This window comes from Salmo salar, chromosome 01, assembly GCF_965601325.2.
Source record: "Salmo salar chromosome 01, fSalSal1, whole genome shotgun sequence".
Taxonomy (NCBI): Eukaryota; Metazoa; Chordata; class Actinopteri; order Salmoniformes; family Salmonidae; genus Salmo; species Salmo salar.
In genome coordinates, this window is record NC_138291.1 from 113,181,130 (window position 1) to 113,207,692 (window position 26,563).

The 26,563-nt window shown below is 44.8% G+C and overlaps 1 protein-coding gene across 2 annotated transcripts; it reads right to left on the reverse strand.

The window, feature by feature from the left end:
• Positions 1–1,123: 1,123 nt before the first annotated feature.
• LOC106592990 (serine/threonine-protein phosphatase 2A 55 kDa regulatory subunit B delta isoform) lies at positions 1,124–26,160 on the reverse strand. 2 transcript variants are annotated; one of them, XM_045687584.2, is made up of 10 exons: positions 25,969–26,160; positions 25,637–25,711; positions 13,606–13,703; positions 13,239–13,404; positions 12,922–13,034; positions 9,091–9,268; positions 8,336–8,500; positions 5,317–5,486; positions 3,809–3,900; positions 1,124–2,387 (listed from the first exon to the last, which is right to left on the reverse strand). In XM_045687584.2, the coding sequence occupies exons 1-10, from the start codon at positions 25,973–25,975 to the stop codon at positions 2,108–2,110; spliced, it is 1,344 nt and encodes a 447-aa protein (XP_045543540.2). In that variant the 5' UTR covers positions 25,976–26,160; the 3' UTR covers positions 1,124–2,107. The 2 variants fall into 2 exon arrangements, with proteins under 2 accessions (XP_045543540.2, XP_045543543.1); XM_045687587.2 differs by lacking the exon at positions 25,969–26,160 and adding an exon at positions 25,800–25,909.
• Positions 26,161–26,563: the final 403 nt, after the last annotated feature.

A 26,563-nucleotide genomic window follows, 5' to 3' on the forward strand; every position in this document is an offset into this window, starting at 1 on the left:
CTCTCCTAGTCTCTTATCTACACTGATAGGAAAAGACTAGACAGGTCTCACCATGAAGCTGGCTTTCATCTGGTCAGTTCTTCCAGATCAGTACAGCTGAAGGAGAGGATGATGTCTGGATAGTAGAGACACGACAGTAAACATCTTCCTCTTCTGCAGACCGACCGCAGGATCCTGACTGTACCAGAGTTCAGACAGGACAACAAACCCATTCAAGCAAAAACTAAAAAAGGACAGTAGTCTTCTGTAGAACATATCGGATGCTATTACACAACTTAAAACATGGTTGGTACAGTTGAAACTTGCAGGGGGCATCACTGAGGGTTTCCCCCTCGAGAGATTAAGGCTGTAGAATCCTTCTTAAAGCCACCCTGTCTTACTGGACTACAATGTAACAGGATCTAAGATAACAATACGGCAGGTAGCCTAGTGGTTAGAGCAGGTAGCCTAGTGGTTAGAGTCTAGTGGTTAGAGCAGGTAGCCTAGTGGTTAGAGCAGGTAGCCTAGTGGTTAGATCCAGGTAGCCTAGTGGTTAGATCCAGGTAGCCTAGTGGTTAGAGCAGGTAGCCTAGTGGTTAGAGTCTAGTGGTTAGAGCAGGTAGCCTAGTGGTTAGAGCAGGTAGCCTAGTGGTTAGAGCCAGGTAGCCTAGTGGTTAGAGCCAGGTAGCCTAGTGGTTAGAGCCAGGTAGCCTAGTGGTTAGATCCAGGTAGCCTAGTGGTTAGATCCAGGTAGCCTAGTGGTTAGAGCAGGTAGTCTAGTGGTTAGAGTGTTGGGCCAGTAACCGAAAGGTTGCTGGATTGAATCCCCGAGCTGACAACGTAAAAATCTGTCGTTCTGCCCCTGACCAAGGCAGTTTAACCCACTGTTCCTAGGCCGTCATTGTAAATAAGAATTTGTTCTTAACTGACTTGCCTAGTTAAATAAAAAATACTGACAGAGCCAATAACAGGATTCTCACAAGCTCCAGTAGTGAGCTGCCTAATAACGGAGAATGGTCAATCAGGTGCCTTAGAAAAGGCATTGTGTGGTCAGTAGGTTGACTCTCCACATCTACCAAATGACACGCAAAGTAGAACATAACAAACTCAGATTCATTTCAGAATGTAAAAACGCGTCTCGTCGTTGTGGTTTTCGTTACTTTTATTAAGTGGTTGACACCAGACGGTGTGGTTATATAGATACAGTCAATGAGTAAAATGTTATTATACATGAGAGAAAAAAAAAGGATAAAAACTAAAAATAACCAAAAACTAAAAATAACCAAAAACAATTGTCCACTGACCAAACATGGAGACCTGTGTTTAAGAGCTTAGCAAGGTCCAACACGGAGGCCTGAGAGTCGGCCAGGGAGGAGGAATGTTACCAGTAAGGCTGCTACATTTCCCCTAACTTTCCCAACATCCTAGTTGCAGGATTCCTGGATAATTTCCTGCTCATTCCTTTCCGATTCTGGGAATCTTCCAAATGGGATTTCTGGAAAACCTGGGAATTTTAGGAAAGTTACCTGGGAATTTGCAACCCTACTTATTAAGCTAATTTTATTTCAGTTTCTCCAAGGCCCAGATTTACAGTTAAGAGACTAATATCTCATTCTGACTTCAACAACATCTTTCCTCCTTATTCCATAATGTGTCGTCAAATCATAGGAAGTAAAACAAGGCTCAGACTTTTAAATAAATACACTAACTTTAAACTGACATTTTTTGGCCTCTTTGTTGAGTGCTGTCCATCGATATTTCTGCTGCAGTCAGGCCCGGGCTAGTCTGTCCAGAGTCAGACTTGGGGCTCCTGCCTGCCTCTGTCTGCCCTCACAACGAGACAGGACGCAAACCAACCAACCAACACCTCAGACTCTAAAGAAACAGGCCGTCTGACTCCAGCAGGTGACCAGGCGTCTGGCTGGCTGGCTACACAACGAAACAAGTGCATCACATTTCTTCTTCATTAGGAGGACAGACAAGGCTGCTGTTGTTTCTTTAAACAGATTTAACGACTATTCTTAACTATGCAACGTACAAGATTTCTGTCCATTCGCGGTAGGTAGGTATGATGGCTGGGTTCGGGAGGGTCGGAACAGTTTCGGGGGGGGGGGGGGGATTGCTAAGTTTAGTTGATCTTGTCCTGGAATATGTAGAGGTTGTTGGTGGCGGCGACAGCGATGACGTTCTCCTTTGGGTGCCAGGCGGTGTGCAGGATCTTCTTGTTGAAGTCCAGACTGTCTACGCTGATCTCATCCTTCTTCCTCTTCCCCCCGGTGGACACCTTGCGGGCTTTCAGAATGGCCCGAGGTTTACTGTTCTCTCTAGAGGCCTCCAGCGTGATGTCCCTCCGCGTGTTCCGGTCAAACATCCGGAAGAAGTTGTTGTATGAGCCCGTCATGATGGCACTGGGGAGGAGGAACAGCAAAACAAGGTGAATTGCACATCCCAAAAATGTCTACAATTGTAAAGTGATTTTGGGTCCTTGAAAAGCGCTATATAAATACCATGTATTATTATAAAGACCTATTATTAAGTAGAAATTCGGTGCTGGACAAAAATACTAGATAAAGAATTGACATTGTATTTATTTATCTAGTGTAAAGAAAGCAACCCATCAAAGGGGTAAGAGTAGTGTTGTAACGTCATCGTGGTTCTAGAAGGGTAACGTTGTAACGTCATCGTGGTTCTAGAAGAGTAACGTAACGTCATCGTGGTTCTAGAAGGGTAACGTTGTAACGTCATCGTGGTTCTAGAAGAGTAACGTTGTAACGTCATCGTGGTTCTAGAAGAGTAACGTAACGTCATCGTGGTTCTAGAAGAGTAACGTAACGTCATCGTGGTTCTAGAAGGGTAACGTTGTAACGTCATCGTGGTTCTAGAAGAGTAACGTAACGTCATCGTGGTTCTAGAAGGGTAACGTTGTAACGTCATCGTGGTTCTAGAAGGGTAACGTTGTAACGTCATCGTGGTTCTAGAAGGGTAACGTTGTAACGTCATCGTGGTTCTAGAAGGGTAACGTTGTAACGTCATCGTGGTTCTAGAAGGGTAACGTTGTAACGTCATCGTGGTTCTAGAAGGGTAACGTTGTAACGTCATCGTGGTTCTAGAAGGGTAACGTTATCGTGGTTCTAGAAGGGTAACGTTGTAACGTCATCGTGGTTCTAGAAGGGTAACGTTGTAACGTCATCGTGGTTCTAGAAGGGTAACGTTGTAACGTCATCGTGGTTCTAGAAGGGTAACGTTGTAACGTCATCGTGGTTCTAGAAGGGTAACGTTGTAACGTCATCGTGGTTCTAGAAGACTAATGGTGTAACGTCATCGTGGTTCTAGAAGAGTAATAGTGTAACGTCATCGTGGTTCTAGAAGAGTAATGGTGTAACGTCATCGTGGTTCTAGAAGAGTAATGGTGTAACCTCATCATGCTTCTAGAAGAGTAATGTTGTAGAGTCATCATGGTTCTAGAAGGGTAATGTTGTAGAGTCATCATGATTCTAGAAGAGTAATGTTGTAGAGTCATCATGGTTCTAGAAGAGTAATGTTGTAGAGTTGTCTTTGCTTGGCAGTCGATTGCAGGTATGAATTGTAATCAGGGGAGAACGACTGCCCCCTCTCATTGTAACCACGGAAATTCAAGGCCGATTTTATCTTCAATGAGCTGTTGAGTCTTCACATAGGACTGAATGGAGTCAGGTGATCCAGGCCTTTGTATATACAGCCATTGATTGTAATGCAGGTGTTTGTTATTTGTGTGTTGTGGGTCCATTTATGAGATCATAACTTTCAAACTGATTGTAAAGTTCAGTGTCCATTGGCTTGCGGTACGTACCTGTCAGAACCGTTCCAGCAGCACTCAAACTTGTCGAAGATGCAGTCGTTTTCATACAGCGAGCAGAGCTTGCTACGGAGGTACTCGTGCACCTATACAAAATAAACACATTAAAACAGTTCAGATCAGTTCATTTATTTGGCCTTTATGAAGAATGTGTCTTTCATTCTTGAGACAAGAATTTAAAAGATTTAACAAAATAACATATCTACACTGAACAAAAATATAAAATGCAACATGTAAAGTGTTGGTCCCATGTTTCATGAGCTGAAATAAAATATCCCAGAAATGTTCCATACACACCAAAAGCTTATTTCTCTCAAATGTTGTGCACTAACATCCCTGTTAGTGACCATTTGTCCTTTGCCAAGATAATCTATCCACCTGACTGGTGTGGTATATAGTAAGAAGCTGATTAAACAAGCTTGTTACACAGGTGAACCTTGTGCTGGGGATAATAAAAGGCCACTAAAATGTGCAGTTGTGTCACCCAACACAATGCCACAGATATCTCAAGTTTTGAGGGAGCGTGCAATTGGCATGCTGACTGCAGGTATGTACACTAGAGCTGTTGCCAGAGAATCAAATGTTCCAACATCGTTTTAGAGAATTTGGCAGTACGTCCAACCGGCCTCACAACAGCAGGCCACATGTAACCACGCCAACCCAGGACCTCCACATCCGGCTTCTTCACCTGTGGGATCGTCTGAGACCAGCTACCCAGACAGCTGATGAAACTGAGGAGTATTTATGTCTGTAATAAAGCCCTTGTGAGGAAAAAAGTAATTCTGACTAGCTGGACCTGGCTCCCCAGTGGATGGGCCTATGCCCTCCCAGACCCATCCATGGCTGCGCCCCTGCCAAGTCATGTGAAATCTATAGATCAGGGCCTATTGGATTTATTTCAATTGACTAATTTCCTTATATGAACTGTAAAAGTGTTGAAATTGTTGCATATTGGGTTTATATCTTTGTTCACTATACATATTGTTTCTGGCTGTTTTCATACCACTGCAATTCATTCAAAACGTGATGAAAACATACTACTACACAACGTACTATAACGTAGTGCTCTATAGCCAGAAAAATGTAGGTAAAGTTCCAGTCAGTACCTGGCAGGTCTCTACAGGTAAAGTTCCAGTCAGTACCTGGCAGGTCTCTACAGGTAAAGTTCCAGTCAGTACCTGGCAGGTCACTACAGGTAAAGTTCCAGTCAGTGCCTGGCAGGTCTCTACAGGTAAAGTTCCAGTCAGTACCTGGCAGGTCTCTACAGGTAAAGTTCCAGTCAGTACCTGGCAGGTCTCTACAGGTAAAGTTCCAGTCAGTACCTGGCAGGTCTCTACAGGTAAAGTTCCAGTCAGTACCTGGCAGGTCTCTACAGGTAAAGTTCCAGTCAGTACCTGGCAGGTCTCTACAGGTAAAGTTCCAGTCAGTACCTGGCAGGTCTCTACAGGTAAAGTTCCAGTCAGTACCTGGCAGGTCACTACAGGTAAAGTTCCAGTCAGTACCTGGTAAGTCTCCACAGGCCGGTTTTCCATGTTCAGATCCCACACCTTGACTGACAGGTAGTCTCTGGTCATCATGTAACGGCCGCTGTGGCTGAACTTCACATCAGATATTGAGGAGATGATCTCTGAGAAGAAGGACCGGCTGCTAGGGTCCTCTGGCTCCTCAAAGACTGAGAAACAAATAAATATAAACCATTCCAAACCAGTTAATCAAAACAGCAACGTATAGGCCAGTTAGCAGACGCTTTTATCTCAAGTGACTTAGTCATGCATGCAGACATGTTATTGTATGGGTGGCCCTGGTAATCAAAGCCTCAATCCTGGCATTGCAAGCCAGGGTGTATATGAGCCTTACTGTCATTCAACTGAAAAATCATTACATGATAATTAATCAAGACGTTATAGAGGAATCATTCATGTTCATGACAAGTCTTACAATGCATTATAACTGCATCATAATGCATTATACATCCTAGTCTATAAATAAACAATGAAAGCTCTCTAATCAGCCGAAAACAAAGCCTATATTCCTTGACAGTTGTAGCGCTACCCTAAAGAGCTGAGAGGGTACTACACGGATTACATCATTCTGTATGTTACATCATCACCTGCTGACATCAGAGGGAAACTACTGTGAAAACACACAAAAACAGCTTGTATGTGAAAACACATCTGACTTAGTTTGAGGAACGCTCAACTCCGTTCTCTTATTTGGAGTAGAGTTTTGATAACAGGTTGCAGGATTTCCTAGCAACAACATTGAGCCACCATCAGTCGACTCTTGTAAAAAATAAATTCAATTCTGAAAACCCTGTTATGTGGAAAATCTCCCCAGTGCCAGAATTAATTTTTCGGCATAACACTGGTACCTATGCTTTTCCTGTACCCTTCCCCAGGGTACTGAAATTCATACTTTTAGCGAATACAACCACCGACTTTTCCCTCGTTGCTCTTACTATGTAAGGTGAGATTCAATTGGGTCCGTGCTATCTGCTATCCTTGGGATTTCCATACCCTAACATTTAAAATGTCAACTTCAAAATGGGGTACGGACAACCAAAGGATCCCGGATAGCAGGGACCCAATTGAATCTCAGTTGACGTAGTAATGAGGAAACAGTCGGTGGTTGTATGTGCTAAAAGTTGTTATTAAAAGTATGAATTTCAGCATCCTGCCGAAGGGCCGCAGTTGTACAAGACAAACATAGGTACAGGTAAGCGTTTTCAGAACTGCCATTTTTACAAGAATCGACTGATGGTGGCTCATTGTTGTTGCTAGCAAATCCCACGACCAGTTATCAAAACTCAACTCCGCCTCGATAGAACAGAACAGAGTTGAGCGTTCTTCAGCTATATGTGACCCAGAACACATCCCAGCGCACCTCTGGTTCTCCTGTCCTATCAGGGCTATAGTAATAATGTTGAAGATACTGTAGAAACCCAGCGCACCTCTGGTGCTCCTGTCCTATCAGGGCTATAGTAATAATGTTGATGATACTGTAGAAACCCAGCGCACCTCTGGTGCTCCTGTCCTATCAGGGCTATAGTAATAATGTTGAAGATACTGTAGAAACCCAGCGCACCTCTGGTGCTCCTGTCCTATCAGGGCTATAGTAATAATGTTGAAGATACTGTAGAAACCCAGCACACCTCTGGTGCTCCTCTCCTATCAGAGCTATAGTAATAATGTTGATGATACTGTAGAAACCCATACATTGTGTAGAGACCCCAGATTTATTTAAATCAATAAAACGACAGGTGCATTCAGTGTACAGGTATCCATCCTTTCTGAACCCTGCAAGTAACTGGATGCAAGTTCACTACTTCGTATACATGCATGACTGTATGTCACTTTGGATAAAAGCGTCTCCTAAATGGCGCATATAGACTGAACAAAAATATAAAAACGCAACATGTTTCATGAGTCGGAAATAGAAGACCCCAGAAATGTTCCATACGCAACAAAAAGCTTATATCTCTCAAATGTACATCCCTGTTAGTGAGCATTTCTCCTTTGCCAAGATAATCCATCCACCTGACAGGTGTGGCATATCAAGAAGCTGATTAAACGGCATGATCATTACACAGGTGCACCTTGTGCTGGGGACAATAAAAAGGCCACTAAAATGTGCAGTTGTTTTCACACAACAACGGCATAGATGTCTCAAGTTGAGGGAGCATGTAATTGGCATGCTGACTGCAGGAATGTCCACCACATGAACATTCAAATCTCCACCATAAGCCACCTTCAACATCATTTTAGAGGCTGTGTATGGCGCCGTGTGGGCGAGCGGTTTGCTGATTTCAACTTTGTAAACAGAGTGCCCCATGATGGCGGTGGGGTTATGGTGGAGGCAGGCATAAGCTATGGACAACAAACACAATTGCATTTTATCAATGGCAATTTGAACGCACAGAGATACCGTGATGAGATCCTGAGGCCCATTGTTGTGCCATTCATCCGGCGCCATCACCTCATGTTTCAGCATGATAAAGCACGGCCCCATGTCGCAAGGATCTGTACACAATTCCTGGAAGCTGAAAATGTCCCAGTTCTTCTCTGGTCTGCATACTCACCTGACATGTCACCCATTGAGCATGTTTGGGATGCTCTGGATCTATGTGTATGACAGCGTGTTCCAGTTCCCGTCAATATCCAGCAACTTCGCACAGCCATTGAAGAGGAATGGAACAACATTTCACAGGCCACAATCAACAGCCTGATCAACTCTATGTGAAGGAGATGTGTCGCGCTGCATGAGGCAAATGGTGGTCACACCAGATACTGACTGGTTTTCTGATCCACACGGTATCTGTGACCAACAGACGCATATCTGTATTCCCAGTCATGTGAAATCCATAGATTAGGACCTAATGAATGTATTTCTATTGACTGATTTCCTTTATATAAACTGTAACTCAGTTTGAAGTTGCGTTTATATATTTTATGTTCAGTATATTATTCTATCTAAAGCAATGACATTTATGTAAAGTTTTACCCAATGATATTATTGACTTACATTTGCTTTGCCTATCACAGAGGGCAGCAGCTCGCATGTCACAGAGGCGGATGGTCCCCTTGCTGCTACTGTACACAAACACATTACACTGGTGTGGATGGCACTCTGCAGCTGTGATGACTTCTGTCAGCTCCTCCATATTGGCAGGCTTTATATCTACAATGTCTGGGGGAGGGGGGCACGATCAAGGATCAACACCACCAGGACATGGCAAGGGCATAGACAAACAGGTAGACCCACTCACAGATAGACACAGGTAGACATGGGTAGACACACTCACAGGTACACACACTCACAGGTAGACACACTCACAGATAGACACGGGTAGACACACTCACAGGTACACACACTCACAGGTAGACACAGGTATACATAGGTAGACACACTCACAGGTAGACACACTCACAGGTACACACACTCACAGGTAGACACACTCATAGGTAGACACACTCACAGGTACACATACTCACAGGTAGACACACTCACAGGTACACACAGGTAGACACACTCACAGGTACACACACACACTCACAGGTAGACAGGTAGACACTCACACACACACAGGTAGACACACACACACAGGTAGACACACACACACAGGTAGACACACACACACACACACACACCCACACACACACACACACACACACACACACACACACACACACACACACACACACAGGTAGAAACACACACAAATCTTCACATTTAAATGAAATACATGTTGTGTACTTTTTTGTGATTAAAAAGGATACTAAAACTTCTATCTGTGATTTCTAAGTGCCAGAGGTTAACCCTGAGATCATCAGCTGAAAGGTATGTTTCATGATCACTATTTACAGAGATGGAATTGATGTGATATGTGTGTGCGTTAGCGAATATCCTCCTTGGGCTAGCCTCCACCATCAGATCCATGGGCAGCAGCACAGGCACCTGGAACAAAGCATCCTTTATTATGAAGACATAGTACGCTTAAAAAACCAGTGCAGTTCACTCATTTTCTGAAGATGACAAATACATGTAGTAGTGAAGTAGGGGGGAGTTAGTTACATATCGCAATATTATATCGATACTTTGAGTCTAAATAAATATAAATATATATATATATATATATATATATATATATATATATATATATTTATTAATTTTTTTCTTCTTCTGGATAACGTTAGCGGGTGCTAGTTGGTTGTACATGCACCAAAAATACTGACTTTTCATACTATTGCTTGTTCTCCATCTTCTATTTTAAAATAGTGAGCAAACATGTTTTCAGAACTTTTATTTCCATGACTGATCAAAAATAATTTTCTCATGCTCTCTCCTTTCCCTCTGCAGCTGAGTGGACAAAACATTAAAAACACCTGCTCTTTCCATGACATAGACTGACCAGGTGAATCTATGATCCCTTATTGATGTCACTTGTTAAATCCACTTCAAATCAGTGTAGATGAAGGAGAGGAGACAGGTTAAATAAGGATTTGTAAGCCTTGAGACATGGATAGTGTGTGTGTGTAATTCAGAGGGTGAATGGGCAAGACAAAAGATTTAAGTGCCTTTGAACGAGGTATGGCCGAAGGCGACAGGAGCACCGGTTTGAGTCAAGAACTGCAACGCTGCTGGGTTTTTCACGCTCAACAGTTTCCCGTGTTACTATGGGGTTGTCTGATTTGCTGTTCGTTACTAGTCTTGTTGGCAGAGGAAAAAGTAAACGTGGACAGTTCTAGCCTCTTCAAAGTGGGCAGAAATATGATTTAACTTCACTAGGGTAGGGGGCAGCATTCGGAATTTTGGATGAAAAGCGTGCCCAAATTAAACTGCCTGCTACTCAGGCCCAGAAGCTAGGATATGTATATAATTGGTAGATTTGGATAGAAAACACTCTAAAGTTTCCAAAACTGTTAAAATAATGTATGTGAGTATAACTATTATTTTGAAAGGCTGTTTTTCCATTGAAAGTCTATCCACCATACAAAGACTCCCAAGGCTTCCACTACATGTGGCCAGTCTTTAGGCATTGTTTCAGGCTTTTACTCTGAAAAATGAGGGAGATACAGCACTTTCAGTGAGTGGACAGTGGAAATTTCCAGACATGAAGCCAGGCAGTGATCGGGAGCGCGCCTTTCTTGTTTCTCCTTTTCTATTGACGAAGCTTTTGTCCGGTTGAAATATTATCGATTATTTATGACAAAAACAACCTGAGGATTGATTTTAAACATCATTTGACATGTTTCTACGAACTTTTAATGTACTTTTTTTTAACTTTTCGTCTGGGTGTTGAGAGCGCGCTTTGTGCCTTTGGATTACTGAACTAAATGCACCAACAAAACAGAGGTTTTTGGACATAAATCGACATTATCGAACAAAATAAACATTTATTGTGTAACATGGAGTCCTGGGAGTGCCACCAGATGAAGATCAAAGGTTAGTGATTCATTTAATCGCTATTTCTGACTTTTGTGAGTCCTGTCCTTGGCTGTGAAATGTCTATGTTTTTTTGTGGATAGGCGCTGTCCTAACAACATCGCATGGTGTACTTTCGCCGTAAAGCCTTTTTGAAATCGGACACTGTGGTTGGATTAACAAGAAGTTTCTTTCAAATGGTGTATAATACTTGTATGTTTGAGGAATTTTAATTATGGGATTTCTGTTGTTTGAATTTGGCGCACTGCAATTTCACTGGCTGTTGTCGAGGTGGGACGCTAGCGTCCCAATGATACCAGAGAGGTTAATGTTCCATATTTTTGGGGGCGTCAGCAACTTAGCAGCGGTGGAGATTTATTAAAATATGTATTTAAAAGATGAATTAAACTAAGATCACAAAGGGATCACAGGTCTGTGTTGGGTTCGGGCTGTGGCAAGGCGGGGTGTGGAAGGAGCCACGGCGGGGTGATGAAGGAGCCACGGCGGGGTACGGAAGGAGCCACGGCGGGGTACGGAAGGAGCCACGGCGGGGTACGGAAGGAGCCACGGCGGGGTGACGAAGGAGCCACGGCGGGGTGACGAAGGAGCCACGGCGGGGTGACTCCTTGTCACGGCGGGGTACAGAAGGAGTCACGGCGGGGTACAGAAGGAGTCACGGCGGGGTACAAAAGGAGTCACGGCGGGGTACAGAAGGAGTCACGGCGGGGTACAGAAGGAGTCACGGCGGGGTACAGAAGGAGTCACGGCGGGGTGATGAAGGAGTCACGGCGGGGTACAGAAGGAGTCACGGCGGGGTGATGAAGGAGTCACAGCGGGGTGATGAAGGAGTCACGGCGGGGTGATGAAGGAGTCACGGCGGGGTGATGAAGGAGTCACGGCGGGGTGATGAAGGAGTCACAGCGGGGTGATGAAGGAGTCACAGCGGGGTACAGAAGGAGTCACGGCGGGGTGATGAAGGAGTCACGGCGGGGTGATGAAGGAGTCACGGCGGGGTGATGAAGGAGTCACGGCGGGGTGATGAAGGAGTCACGGCGGGGTGATGAAGGAGTCACGGCGGGGTGATGAAGGAGTCACGGCGGGGTGATGAAGGAGTCACGGCGGGGTGATGAAGGAGTCACGGCGGGGTGACGAAGGAGTCACGGCGGGGTGACGAAGGAGTCACGGCGGTGTGAGTGCTTTCTGAAGGAACTGTATATTATATACTTTTAACTGTAATTTTTTTACTAACAAATAATATAGCAATTATATATCAGGAAATCAATCATATGTGAGATGGATCAGAAGGGATGACATAATCACTGTTTAAAAAGGCACGGACACACTGGTAGCGTTTGCCGGCCAAGAGTACTTGGCACCTCTGAACAGAGTGCCGGACGTAATGTACGAACCGAGTGCGAACTGATTCTACTTGTCCAAACTTGTGAAAATGTCAGAACGGCTAACGGCGGGCGGTTCCTAAAACACACTGCGCCTAACGAACGGAGAATGAACGGTTCCTAAAACACACTGCCCCTAACGAACGGAGAACGAACGGTTCCTAAAACACACTGCCCCTAACGAACGGAGAACGAACGGTTCCTAAAACACACTGCCCCTAACGAACGGAGAACGAACGGTTCCTAAAACACACTGCGCCTAACGAACGGAGAACGAACGGTTCCTAAAACACACTGCGCCTAACGAACGGAGAACGAACGGTTCCTAAAACACACTGCCCCTAACGAACGGTTCCTAAAACACACTGCCCCTAACGAACGGAGAACGAACGGTTCCTAAAACACACTGCGCCTAACGAACGGAGAACGAACGGTTCCTAAAACACACTGCCCCTAACGAACGGAGAACGAACGGTTCCTAAAACACACTGCGCCTAACGAACGGAGAACGAACGGTTCCTAAAACACACTGCGCCTAACGAATGGAGAACGAACGGTTCCTAAAACACACTGCGCCTAACGAATGGAGAACGAACGGTTCCTAAAACACACTGCGCCTAACGAATGGAGAACGAACGGCAGGTTAATATCAGATCGTCACTCGGTGCCGTGTATTTTCTCCCTCACACTTTCTCTCCAAATACTTCACGTGTTTTTTTATTTTATTTCCCTGAACGGGATCATTCAAAACTATATCAGGTAAACGGTGATGAACAAGATGAGACATACCCGTAACGACGTGATTCTAAAAGGATCTCTCAGTCTTCCATCCTCGTCTTTCAAGTTGTAGCCTTCTGCTCTTTTGTCCCTTTGGCTGATTTTCCATAGCTTGATGGTTTTGTCTGGGTTGTGAAAAAGGCAATGTCAGTGTTAGCACAAATTTACAGTCACCTTGGCCTTCCGTCTGTAAAGACTTTAGAGGAAGGGGTTAAGCTACCTTTACAGTTCAACATTCAGTGCATTTCCTTGGAACGTCTGTGGTGCTGAAGCGTCGTCACCTCGACCTAATGTTATCAGAAATATGAACGAAGAGCTCCGTGACTTACCATTTGTTGAGAGCAGAGAGTGTGCAGCGTTTTGTTGAGGTAACCATCTTATTTTGTTGATTTTCTCCTCGATTTCTAAGCTTTTCAAATAGTCAAACTCGGGTTCATGGCTCTGGAAAGTGCTGTACACATTGTACTCTCCTCTGGAATGAGGACGGTTTTTACTCTGGAAGAAATAAACCAGCTCATTATTAGTACGACTATATTTCCCAACCACCACAATGCACTTCAAAAAATAAATTTAATACGATTTTGTACATCATATGGTATATTAAAAGGTGAATCCGACTAATGTTTTCAAAGTGCGTTTTAGTCTTAAACGTGATTTTTTTTCTATTGATTTATGGTTGTTTGATAGTTAACCGACCTCTTGTTCCCGTTGGAATATGACAACCCGACCTCCTTTGTCTCCTGTTGCTAGTAGTTCTCCAGAATAGTTAAACTCAACCGTTGAGATTATGTCGGCTGAGAGACAACAACAAAAAAACGTCATGAGCGCGTAACATTTCATGCAGGCTGTTTTTGTTTTTTGTTTTTTTTTACATATGTAAAAAAAAAAGATAAATAAACCTGAACTTAAGACACACAATAACACGGGTTAGGTCTACGTCACAAAACAAAAACATGAGCAATATCATTGATGACCAGTCTGACGTAGCAGTGGGTTTTTCAATCATATTATAAAGAGCGGGGCCTAATGAACATTCCCCTCTCAGTATAGGCCTGAACCCGATCAGGCACACGTCATCCTGTACTGTAGCACCCACTGCAACAACACTAGCAGCTCACTGGGGAATAATGACAACACAACCCACTGCAACAACACTAGCAGCTCACTGTAGAATAATGACAACACAACCCACTGCAACAACACCAGCAGCTCACTGGGTAATAATAACAATACAACCCACTGCAACAACACTAGCAGCTCACTGGAGAATAATGACAACACAACCCACTGCAACAACACTAGCAGCTCACTGGGGAATAATAACAATACAACCCACTGCAACAACACTAGCAGCTCACTGGAGAATAATGACAACACAACCCACTGCAACAACACTAGCAGCTCACTGGGGAATAATAACACAACCCACTGCAACAACACTAGCAGCTCACTGGGGAATAATAACAATACAACCCACTGCAACAACACTAGCAGCTCACTGGGGAATAATGACAAGACAACCCACTGCAACAACACTAGCAGCTCACTGGGGAATAATAACAATACAACCCACTGCAACAACACTAGCAGCTCACTGGGGAATAATAACAACACAACCCACTGCAACAACACTTGCAGCTCACTGGGGAATAATAACAACACAACAACACTAGCAGCTCACTGGGGAATAATGACAACACAACCCACTGCAACAACACTAGCAGCTCACTGTAGAATAATGACAACACAACCCACTGCAACAACACCAGCAGCTCACTGGAGAATAATGACAACACAACCCACTGCAACAACACTAGCAGCTCACTGGAGAATAATGACAACACAACCCACTGCAACAACACCAGCAGCTCACTGGAGAATAATGACAACACAACCCACTGCAACAACACTAGCAGCTCACTGGGGAATAATAACAATACAACCCACTGCAACAACACTAGCAGCTCACTGGGGAATAATGACAACACAACACAACTCACTGCAACAACACTAGCAGCTCACTGGGGAATAATGACAAGACAACCCAACTCACTGCAACAACACTAGCAACTCACTGGGGAATAATGACAACACAACCCACTGCAACAACACTAGCAGCTCACTGGGGAATAATGACAAGACAACCCACTGCAACAACACTAGCAACTCACTGGGGAATAATGACAAGACAACCCACTGCAACAACACTAGCAACTCACTGGGGAATAATGACAACACAACCCACTGCAACAACACTAGCAACTCACTGGGGAATAATGACAAGACAACCCACTGTAACAACACTAGCAGCTCACTGGAGAATAATGACAACACAACCCACTGCAACAACACTAGCAGCTCACTGGAGAATAATGACAACAGAACACAGCCCACTGCAACAACACTAGCAGCTCACTGGAGAATAATGACAACAGAACACAGCAACAACACTAGCAGCTCACTGGAGAATAATGACAACACAAAACAGCCAAATCAAATGTATTTATAAAGCCCTTCTTACATCAGCTGATATCTCAAAGTGCTGTACAGAAACCCAGCCTAAAACCCCAAACAGCAAGTAATGCAGGTGTAGAAGCACGGTGGCTAGGAGAAACTCCCTAGAAAGGCCAGAATCTAGGAAGAAACCTAGAGAGGAACCAGGCTATGAGGGGTGGCCAGTCCTCTTCTGGCTGTGACGGGTGGAGAACCCACTGCAACAACACTAGCAGCTCAGTGGGGGACTTGGCATCACAGCAAGACAAAACAACCATGAGCCATGCTAGTCTCCTGAAAAATACGTAATATGCTCGATACAAGTAGTAGGCTAGCTAGGCTATAAATTATGATCTGAAGTCCACTGCCAAAGATGCCCTCCTCTTGGCCACAGTAGCAACATTTCTCTCTTTTAAAGCAAATGTCCTGTAATTCTACACATTTTTCCATGGCTTATGCTGTCAGAGTGTCTGTAGTTTTTGTTGTTGTGATTGTTAGTTCTCAAAGATGATCTTAAAATATACAGTGCCTTCGAAAAGTATTCAGTCCCCTTGACTTTTTACACATTTCATTACGTTACAGCCTTAATCTAAATGTATTAAATAAAACATTTTCAATCTACACAGAATACGCCATAATCACAAAGCGAAAACAGGTTTAGACATTTATGCAAAAAAGAAAAATCACATTTACATAAATATTCAGACCCTTTACTCAGTACTTTGTTGCAGCACTTTTGGCAACGAGTACAGCCTTAAGTCTTCAGGGGGGTGACCCTACAAGCTTGGCACACCTGTATTTGGGGAGTTTCTCCCATTCTTCTCTGCAGATCCTATCAATCTGTCTGGTTTGATGGGGAGCGTCGCTGTACAGCTATTTTTAGGTCTCTCTAAAGATGTTCGATCGGGTTCAAGTCTGGGCTCTGGCTGGATAACTTAAAAACATTCAGAAACTTGTCCCGAAGCCACACTTGCATTGTCTTGGCTGAGTGCTTAGGGTCTTTGTCCTGTTGGAAGGTGAACCTTCATCCCAGTCTGAGGTCCTGAGCAGGTTTTCATCAAGGACCTCTCTGTACTTTGTTCCGTTCATCTTTCCCTTGATCCTGACTAGTCTCCCAGTCCCTGCTGCTGAAAATCATCCCCACAGCATGATGCTGCCACCACCATACTTCACCATAGGGATGGTGCCAGGTTTCCTCCAGACGTGACGCTTGGCATTCAGGCCAGAGAGTTCAATCTTGGTTTCATCAGAACAGAGCATCTTGTTTCTCATGGTCTGAGAGTCTTTAGGTGCCTTCTGGCAAACTCCAAGCAGGCTGTCATGTGCCTTTTATTGAGGAGTGGCTTCAGTCTGGCCACTCTACCATAAAGGCCTGATTGGTGGATTGCTGCAAAGATGGTTGTACTTCTGGAAGGTTCTCCCATCTCCACTGAGGTACTCTGAAGCTCTATCAGAGTAACCATCGGGTTCTTGGTCACCTCCCTGACCAAGGCCCTTCTCCCCCGGTTGATCAGTTTGGCCCGGGCACCCAGCTCTAGGAAGAGTCTTGGTGGTTCCAAACTAGGCAAGTCAGTTAAGAACACATTATTCTTTTCGATGACGGCCTAGGAACGGTGGGTTAACTGCCTTGTTCAGGGGCAGAACGACAGATTTTTACCTTGTCAGCTCGGGGATTCAATCTTGCAACCTTACGGTTAACTAGTCCAATGCTCTAACCATCTGCTTTACATTGCACTCCACGAGGAGCCTGCCTGTTACGCGAATGCAGTAAGAAGCCAAGGTAAGTTGCTAGCTAGCATTAAACTTATCTTATAAAAAACAATCAATCAATCATAATCACTAGTTAACTACACAAGGTTGATGATATTACTAGTTTATCTAGCCTGTCCTGCGTTGCATATAATCGCTTAGGTACACGTTGCTCCAACCATAAACATCAATGCCTTTCTTAAAATCAATACACAAGTATATATTTTTAAACCTGCATATTTAGTTAATATTGCCTGCTAACATGAATTTCTTTTAACTAGGGAAAATTTGTCACTTCTCTTGCAAACAGAGTCAGGGTATATGCAGCAGTTTGGGCCACCTGGCTCGTTGCGAACTGTGAAGACTATTTCTTCCTAACAAAGACAGCCGACTTCGCCAAACGGGGGATGATTTAACAAAAGCGCATTTGCGAAAAAAGCACAATCGTTGCACGACTGTACCTAACCATAAACATCAATGCCTTTCTTAAAATAAATACACAGAAGTATATATTTTTAAACCTGCATATTTAGCTAAAAGAAATCCAGGTTAGCAGGCAATATTAATCAGGTGAAATTGTGTCATTTTGCGTTCATTGCACGCAGTCAAGGTATATGCAACAGTTTGGGCCGCCTGGCTGGTTGCGAACTAATTTGCCAGAATTTTACGTAATTATGACATAACATTGAATGTTGTGCAATGTAACACGAATATTTAGACTTAGGGATGCCACCCGTTAGATAAAATACGGAACGGTTCCGTATTTCACTGACAGGAAAAACATTTTGTTTTCGAGATGATAGTTTCCGGATTCGACCATATTAATGACCTAAGGCTTGTAGTTCTGTGTGTTATTATGTTATAATTAAGTCTATGATTTGATAGAGCAGTCTGACTGAGCGATGGTAGGCAGCAGCAAGCTCGTAAGCATTCATTCAAACAGCCCTTCGCAATGCATTGCGCTGTTTATGACTTCAAGCCTGTCAACTCCCAAGATTAGGCTGGTGTAACCCATGTGAAATGGCTAGCTAGTTAGCCGGGTGCGCGCTACTAGCGTTTCAAACATCACTCGCTCTGAGACTTGGAGTAGTTGTTCCCCTTGCTCTGCATGGGTAACGCTGCTTCGAGGGTGGCTGTTGTCGATCTGTTCCTGGTTTGAGCCCAGGTAGGAGCGAGGAGAGGGACGGAAGCTATACTGTTACACTGGCAATACTAAAGTGCCTATAAGAACATCCAATAGTCAAAGGTATATGAAATACAGATCGTATAGAGAGAAATAGTCCTATAATTCCTATAATAACTACAACCTAAAACATCTTACCTGGGAATATTGAAGACTCATGTTAAAAGGAACCACAAGCTTTCATATGTTCTCATGTTCTGAGCAAGGAACTTAAACGTTAGCTTTTTTACATGGCACATATTGCACTTTTACTTTCTTCTCCAACACTTTGTTTTTGCATTATTTAAACCAAATTGAATATGTTTCATTATTTATTTGAGGCTAAATGTATTTTATTGATGTATTATATTAAGTTAAAACAAGTGTTCATTCAGTATTGTAATTGTCATTACAAAAAACAAAAAATAATAAAAAAATAAAAATAAAAGTAAATATTTGTATTTTTTGGTATTTTTTATTATTATATTTGTTTTTATTTAAATCGGCCAATTAATCGGTATCGGTTTTTTTGGGGCCCTCCAATAATCGGTATCGGCGTTGAAAAATCATAAATCGGTCTACCTCTAGTGTATACAGCCAAGATATTACCCCTACACATTGACTTGGTACTGGTACCCTGTGTATATAGCCATGTTATTACCCCTGCACATTGACTTGGTACTGGTACCCTGTGTATATAGCCATGTTATTACCCCTGCACATTGACTTGGTACCTGTACCCTGTGTATATAGCCAAGTTATTACCTCTAACCCTGCACATTGACTTGGTACCTGTACCCTGTGTATATAGCCATGTTATTACCCCTACACATTGACTTGGTACCTGTACCCTGTGTATATAGCCATGTTATTACCCCTGCACATTGACTTGGTACTGGTACCCTGTGTAAATAGCCATGTTATTACCCCTGCACATTGACTTGGTACCTGTACCCTGTGTATATAGCCAAGTTATTACCCCTGCACATTGACTTGGTACTGGTACCCTGTGTAAAAAACCATGTTATTACCCCTGCACATTGACTTGGTACTGGTACCCTGTGTATATAGCCAAGTTATTACCCCTGCACATTGACTTGGTACTGGTACCCTGTGTATACAGCCATGTTATTACCCCTGCACATTGACTAGGTACTGGTACCCTGTGTATACAGACAAGTTATTACCCCTGCACATTGACTTGGTACTGGTACCCTGTGTAAAAAACCATGTTATTACCCCCTGCACATTGACTTGGTACTGGTACCCTGTGTATATAGCCATGTTATTACCCCTGCACATTGACTTGGTACTGGTACCCTGTGTATATAGCCATGTTATTACCTCTAACCCTGCACATTGACTTGGTACTGGTACCCTGTGTATATAGCCAAGTTATTACCCCTGCACATTGACTTGGTACTGGTACCCTGTGTATATAGCCATGTTATTACCCCTGCACATTGACTTGGTACCTGGTACCCTGTGTATATAGCCATGTTATTACCCCTGCACATTGACTTGGTACCTGGTACCCTGTGTATATAGCCATGTTATTACCCCTGCACATTGACTTGGTACTGGTACCCTGTGTATACAGCCATGTTATTACCTCTACCCCTGCACATTGACTAGGTACTGGTACCCTGTGTATACAGCCAAGTTATTACCCCTGCACATTGACTTGGTACTGGTACCCTGTGTATATAGCCATGTTATTACCCCTGCACATTGACTTGGTACTGGTACCCTGTGTATATAGCCATGTTATTACCCCGGCACATTGACTCGGTACTGGTACCCTGTGTTTATAGCCATGTTATTACCCCTGCACATTGACTTGGTACTGGTACCCTGTGTATATAGCCATGTTATTACCTCTACCCCTGCACATTGACTTGGTACTGGTACCCTGTGTATATAGCCATGTTATTACCCCTGCACATTGACTAGGTACTGGTACCCTGTGTATATAGCCAAGTTATTACCCCTGCACATTGACTTGGTACTGGTACCCTGTGTATACAGACAAGTTATCACTACTCATCTTGTATTTATTTCTCATGTTTTTATCCTTCTATTATTTGTTTATCTTTCTCCTTGCGTTGTTGGGAAGGGTCTGTCAATAAGCATTTCACCGTTAGTCTACAGTCGTGGCCAAAAGTTTTGAGAATGACACCAATATTAATTTTCACAGTCTGCTGCCTCAGTTTGTATGATGGCAATTTGCATTTACTCCAGAATGTTATGAAAAGTGATCAGATGAATTGCAATTAATTGCAAAGTCCCTCTTTGCCATGCAAATGAACTGAATCCCCCCAAAATATTTCCACTGCATTTCAGCCCTGCCACAAAAGGACCAGCTGACATCATGTCAGTGATTCTCTCGTTAACCCAGGTGTGAGTGTTGACGAGGACAAGGCTGGAGATCACTCTGTCATGCTGATTGAGTTCGAATAACAGACTGGAAGCTTCAAAAGGAGGGTGGTGCTTGGAATAATTGTTCTTCCTCTGTTAACCATGGTTACCTGCAAGGAAACACATGCCGTCATCATTGCTTTGCACAAAAAGGGCTTCACAGGCAAGGATATTGCTGCCAGTAAGATTGCACCTAAATCAACCATTTATCGGATCATCAAGAACTTCAAGGAGAGCGGTTCAATGGTTGTGAAGAAGGCTTCAGGGCTCCCAAGAAAGTCAAGCAAGTGCCAAGACCGTCTCCTTAAGTTCATTCAGCTGCGGGATCGGGGCACCACCAGTACAGAGCTTGCTCAGGAATGGCAGCATGCAGGTGTGAGTGCATCTGCACGCACAGTGAGGCGAAGACTTTTGGAGGATGGCCTGGTGTCAAGAAGGGCAGCAAAGAAGCCACTTCTCTCCAGGCAAAACATCAGGGACAGACTGATATTCTGCAAAAAGGTACAGGGATTGGACTACTGAGGACTGGGGTAAAGTCATTTTCTCTGACGAATCCCCTTTCTGATTGTTTGGGGCATCTGGAAAAAAGCTTGTCCGGAGAAGACAAGGTGAGCGCTACCATCAGTCCTGTGTCATGCCAACAGTAAAGCATCCTGAGACCATTCATGTGTGGGGTTGCTTCTCAGCCAAGGGTGTGGGCTTACTCACAATTTTGCCTAAATACACAACCATGAATAAAGAATGGTTCCAACACATCCTCTGAGAGCAACTTCTCCCAACCATCCAGGAACAGTTTGGTGACGAACAATGCCTTTTCCAACATGATGGAGCACCTTGCCATAAGGCAAAAGTGATAACTAAGTGGCTCGGGGAACAAAACATCGATATTTTGGGTCCATGGCCAGGAAACTCCCCAGACCTTAATCCCATTGAGAACTTGTGGTCAATCCTCAAGAGGCGGGTAGACAAACAAAAACCCAAAAATTCTGACAAACTCCAAGCATTGATTATGCAAGAATGAGCTGCCATCAGTCAGGATGTGGCCCAGAAGTTAATTGACAGCATGCCAGGGCGGATTGCAGAGGTCTTGAAAAAGAAGGGTCAACACTGCAAATATTGACTCTTTGCATCAACTTCATATAATTGTCAATAAAAGCCTGACACTTTTGAAATGCTTGTAATTATACTTCAGTATTCCATAGTAACATCTGACAAAAATATCTAAAGACACTGAAGCAGCAAACTTTGTGGAAATTAATATTTGTGACATTCTCAAAACTTTTGGCCACGACTGTACACCGGTTGCTTACCAAGCATGATGACAAATAACATTTGATTTGAAAACCTACTTGACTGGATAAAATCCTGTGAGTGAACACAGTAGTGTCTATTCCAGTCATGTCTGTCTAGCCATTATGATCACATCTTATGGGTTCGCGTGACATCACGTCCTATGGGTTCATGTGACATCACGTCTTATGGGTTCACGTGCACCGAATACAACAGGTGTAGACCTTACCGTGAAATGCTTACTTACAAGCCCTTAACGCTTTCTTGAACTGCACTGTTAGTTAAGAAAATATTTACCAAATAAACTAAAGTAAAAATGTGTCAAATACAAATAAAAAGTAACAATAACGAGGCTATATACAGGGGGTACCGGTACAGAGTAAATGTGTGGGGTTACAGGTTAGTTGAGGTAATTTGTACATGTAGGTATGGGTAATGTGACTATGCATAGATAATAAACAGCGAGTAGCAGCAGTGTACAAACAAATGGGGGGGGGGGGGGGGGTGTCAATGTAAATTGTCTGGGTGGCCATTTGATGAATTGTTCAGCAGTCTTATGGCTTGGAGGTAGAAGCTGTTAAGGAGCCTTTTGGTCCTAGACTTGGCGCTCCGGGAACCGCTTGCCGTGCGGTAGCAGAGAGAACCGTCTATGACTTGGGTGACTGGAGTCTTTGATAAGATGTACTTTGTTGTACATTAACTTACAGATAATTAATATGTCTCTATGCTCACAACCCAACCACCCCCCACCCCGTTTGGCTGGAAGCCAATGGGTCAGGCGCAGTGCAGTGCCCCTGTAGCATATTATAAAGAGGTACTAGGACTCTATACCTTGGTTAAAGGATGCAGCTGACGTCAGGGAAGTGCACTCAGCCATGGAAGATCTAAGCACGGCCTGTACAACAAGACTGCAGCAAGGGAAATCTATTTATTCTCTGTGCTGGTTGAGACTGTATGACGATGCAGAGCCAAGGGTCGTATTCATTAGGACATAACGTAGCGAAAGCTTTTGCCGAGAATGAAAATGAGGGTTTCTTTATTGAACAAGTTGAGGTAGTCACTCTTTGTTTCAGTCTTCATGCACATGTATGGCTTGTTCATGAAGAATAGAAAGAGGCTGCAGTATGGATGACTGGGCAGGAAAGATTCAGATGGCCCCTCTGTGCTGCTGGGGGCGCGCTCTCTCTCTCTGTCTCTCCCCGTCATGCTAGGGGCGCGCTCTCTCTCTCTCTCTCTCTCCCCGTCATGCTAGGGGCGCGCTCTCTCTCTCTCTCTCTCCCCGTCATGCTAGGGGCGCGCTCTCTCTCTCTCTCTCTCTCCCCTTCATGCTAGGGGCGCGCTCTCTCTCTCTCTCTCTCTCCCCGTCATGCTAGGGGCGCGCTCTCTCTCTCTCTCTCTCCCCGTCATGCTAGGGGCGCGCTCTCTCTCTCTCTCTCTCCCCTTCATGCTGGGGGCGCACTCTCTCTCTCTCTCTCCCCTTCATGCTGGGGGCGCGCTCTCGCTCTCTCTCCCCGTCATGCTGGGAGCGCGCTCTCTCTCTCTCTCTCTCTTCCCCCGTCATGCTGGGGGTGCGCTCACTCTCTCCCCGTCACGCTGGGGGCGCTCGCTCTCTCTCTCCCCGTCACACTGGGGGCGCTCGCTCTCTCTCTCTCCCCCCGTCACGCTGGGGGCTCTCTCTCTCTCTCACGCTGGGGGCTCTCTCTCTCACTCACTCTCTCTCTCTCTCTCATGCTGGGGGCGCGCTCTCTCTCTCTCCCCGTCATGCTCTCTCTCTCTCCCCGTCATGCTGGGGGCGCGCTCTCTCTCTCCCCGTCATGCTGGGGGGCGCGCTCTCTCTCTCTCCCTCTCCCCGTCATGCTGGGGGCGTGCTCTCTCTCTCTCTCTCCCCGTCACGCTGGGGGCGCTCGCTCTCTCTCTCTCACGCTGGGGGCTCTCTCTCTCTCTCTCTCACGCTGGGGGCTCTCTCTCTCTCTCTCCTCTCTCTCTCTCTCTCTCTCTCTCATGCTGGGGGCGCGCGCTCTCTCTCTCTCCCCGTCATGCTGGGGGCGCGCTCTCTCTCTCTGTCATGCTGGGGGCGCGCTCTCTCTCTTCCCCCGTCACGCTGGGTGCGCGCTCTCTCTCTCTCTCCGTCACGCTGGGGGCGCTCGCTCTCTCTCTCCCCCCGTCATGCTGGGGGCGCTCTCTCTCTCTCTCCCCCCGTCATGCTGGGGGCGCTCTCTCTCTCTCTCTCCCCGTCATGCTGGGGGCGTGCTCTCTCTCTCTCCCCGTCATGCTGGGGGTGCGCTCTCTCTCTCTCTCTCCCCGTCATGCTGGGGGCGCGCTCTCTCTCTCTCCCCGTCATGCTGGGGGCGCGCTCTCTCTCTCTCCCCGTCATGCTGGGGGGGGGGGCTCTCTCTTCCCCCGTCATGGATCTCTGTCTCTCCGTGATGCTGGGGGGGGGGGGGCTCTCTCTCCCCGTGATGCTAGGGGGCCCTCTCTCCCCGTGATGCTAGGGGGCCCTCTCTCCCCGTGATGCTAGGGGGCCCTCTCTCTCTTTGTGTCTCTTTTAGCGCCACATCTCACAGCTAGGCCACTGGATTATTTATAACAAAGCAGCAGTGAAGAGGAGAGGAGCCGGAAACGACCAGCTGACAGCAGCACAGCAGTATCCCTCCTGCCCTTTCCCCTGGGATGCCCCAGCACAGTGTGCCACCTGCCAGTCCACAACAGATACACAGACCAATCCCTTTCTTCAAAAACAGATGATTAATTGTGGTGCAAAATATAATGTCAGTACGACAAGTAGTCCTAGTCCCAAACGACACAACCGAATAGCTTCAGAATCAGTATCACAGTAGTGCAGCAAAGATAGTCCTGTACAGATATAAACATACATCTTTCCACTTTGAGAGACCAAGGTGATTAGCTAGTTACACACTGTACTGTGTGGGAACCTGTGGATCGTACTGTACAGTTAGCAAGGCACCCCTATATGTCTGAGATACCCTTATTTTAAACCAGAGGGACCAGCATCACCAAATCTGTCAGCCTTCACACTGCCAGCCAATAGCAGGCCTTACAGGCCAGATCAATGTGTAGCTACATCCTAATCGATGCCGTCTTAGATAACAGGGGTGTGCAGGGTAATGTATCCATGATTCTCTTTCACACCAACACTGACAGTGTTACAAGATCTTGCAGTGTTTTCACAGCTATAGGTCTAAAACTATATAGTTAAAGCCTATGTTTAGTGACAGATGTAGTTAGCAAATATCTGACCTTGTTATGCCTGGTGAAGAGAGAACAACTGTTAACTAACCATGTGCTTACAATAACTACATAGGTCAACCACCTACACCTAGCTAGCCAAAACAATAGCACTTGCAGCTAACTAGACAGCTCCACTAAATAGCCATAGCTATAACTGGCTAGCCTTGCTAGTTATCTAGCTAGCGAGTTAACAAGGTTTGAATGCTGCCAACTTAGGCACTAGGCTAGCTAGATAGTTAACTAGCAACCATCTGTATTAGCGACGTTGCTAGCTTGCTAACGTTAGCTTGCACAAAACACCCGTGATTAGATCAATGAATAACATTCAAAATGTTCATCTATCTGTTGAAATGGAAACGAGCTTACCTTCAGCCACATCTTCGTCTATGGCTCCCTTCACTTGAGAGAAACACCATTGGAAATCGTTCCCTCCTCCGACACCTACAAAACATCACAAATTGAATAAGGTGAATTAAATAGACAGAAAATATTAGCAGATGTTATAGAAACAGAGATAAATTATTCCCACCTTTAAATGTGTACTTCAACATAGCAACTAGCTAACTATGGAGTGTAATTTGGCACACATTCTCAGAGCTTATCGGTTGCTTGCTAGCCAAGAAACTTGCAATGCTTTTAGGCCGCGCTGATGCGTGAGAACAGTGTAGGGCCCCCGCCTACAAAGTTGTCAACCTTACCTGCCATTGCCACTTTCTTCAACAGAACTGGCTTCTTTAGGGGCTCTTCCGATAGTGATTTGAGTTGTAAGGATTGTATTTCAGTACAGGTTATTACAAGGAAACAGTTATTTAGACTCGTGAATATGGGCTTACAGAAATGCCCGTGATTTTTTTTTTTTTCAATCCAAAATGGCGCACATTGACAGTCGACATGACACGGTGACGTCATTTAGACGCTTCAGAAGTCTATTTCAGTCCCTCGACCGCCTCAGAAGTGCACCGTTTATGCGCAGCTTCGCAGGGCCTTGGCGAGCTGACAGATACAGGCGTGGGAAAGTGGACTGTTATCTGTGTGTTTTTCCCCCATAATGACCATTCAATGTTTTTGCAAAACATCATTTTTTTGTTTTTGTTTCATACTTAGATAAAGACATTCGACACAATATATGTCAGAGACAATGTCATAGGCATGGAAATCTAAGAGATATACAGAGCATAATCCTAGGCCATTGGCTGGTGTTTCACAACCATTTTTATACCAGGGAATAGAAATCGCCAGTTTGTAGTCCTAAAAACCGGAAATTAGTTACCACTGGTTCGTTCAGCGTATGGG

Coding starts and splice junctions, on each gene's coding strand:
- LOC106592990 (XM_045687587.2), bottom strand. CDS start 25,821: ATGTTGAAGTACACATTTAAAG. Junction 25,712..25,799: donor GTTGAAGTACACATTTAAAG/GTGGGAATAATT, acceptor GATGTTTTGTAG/GTGTCGGAGGAGGGAACGAT. Junction 13,035..13,238: donor CTCTCTGCTCTCAACAAATG/GTAAGTCACGGA, acceptor TTCACAACCCAG/ACAAAACCATCAAGCTATGG.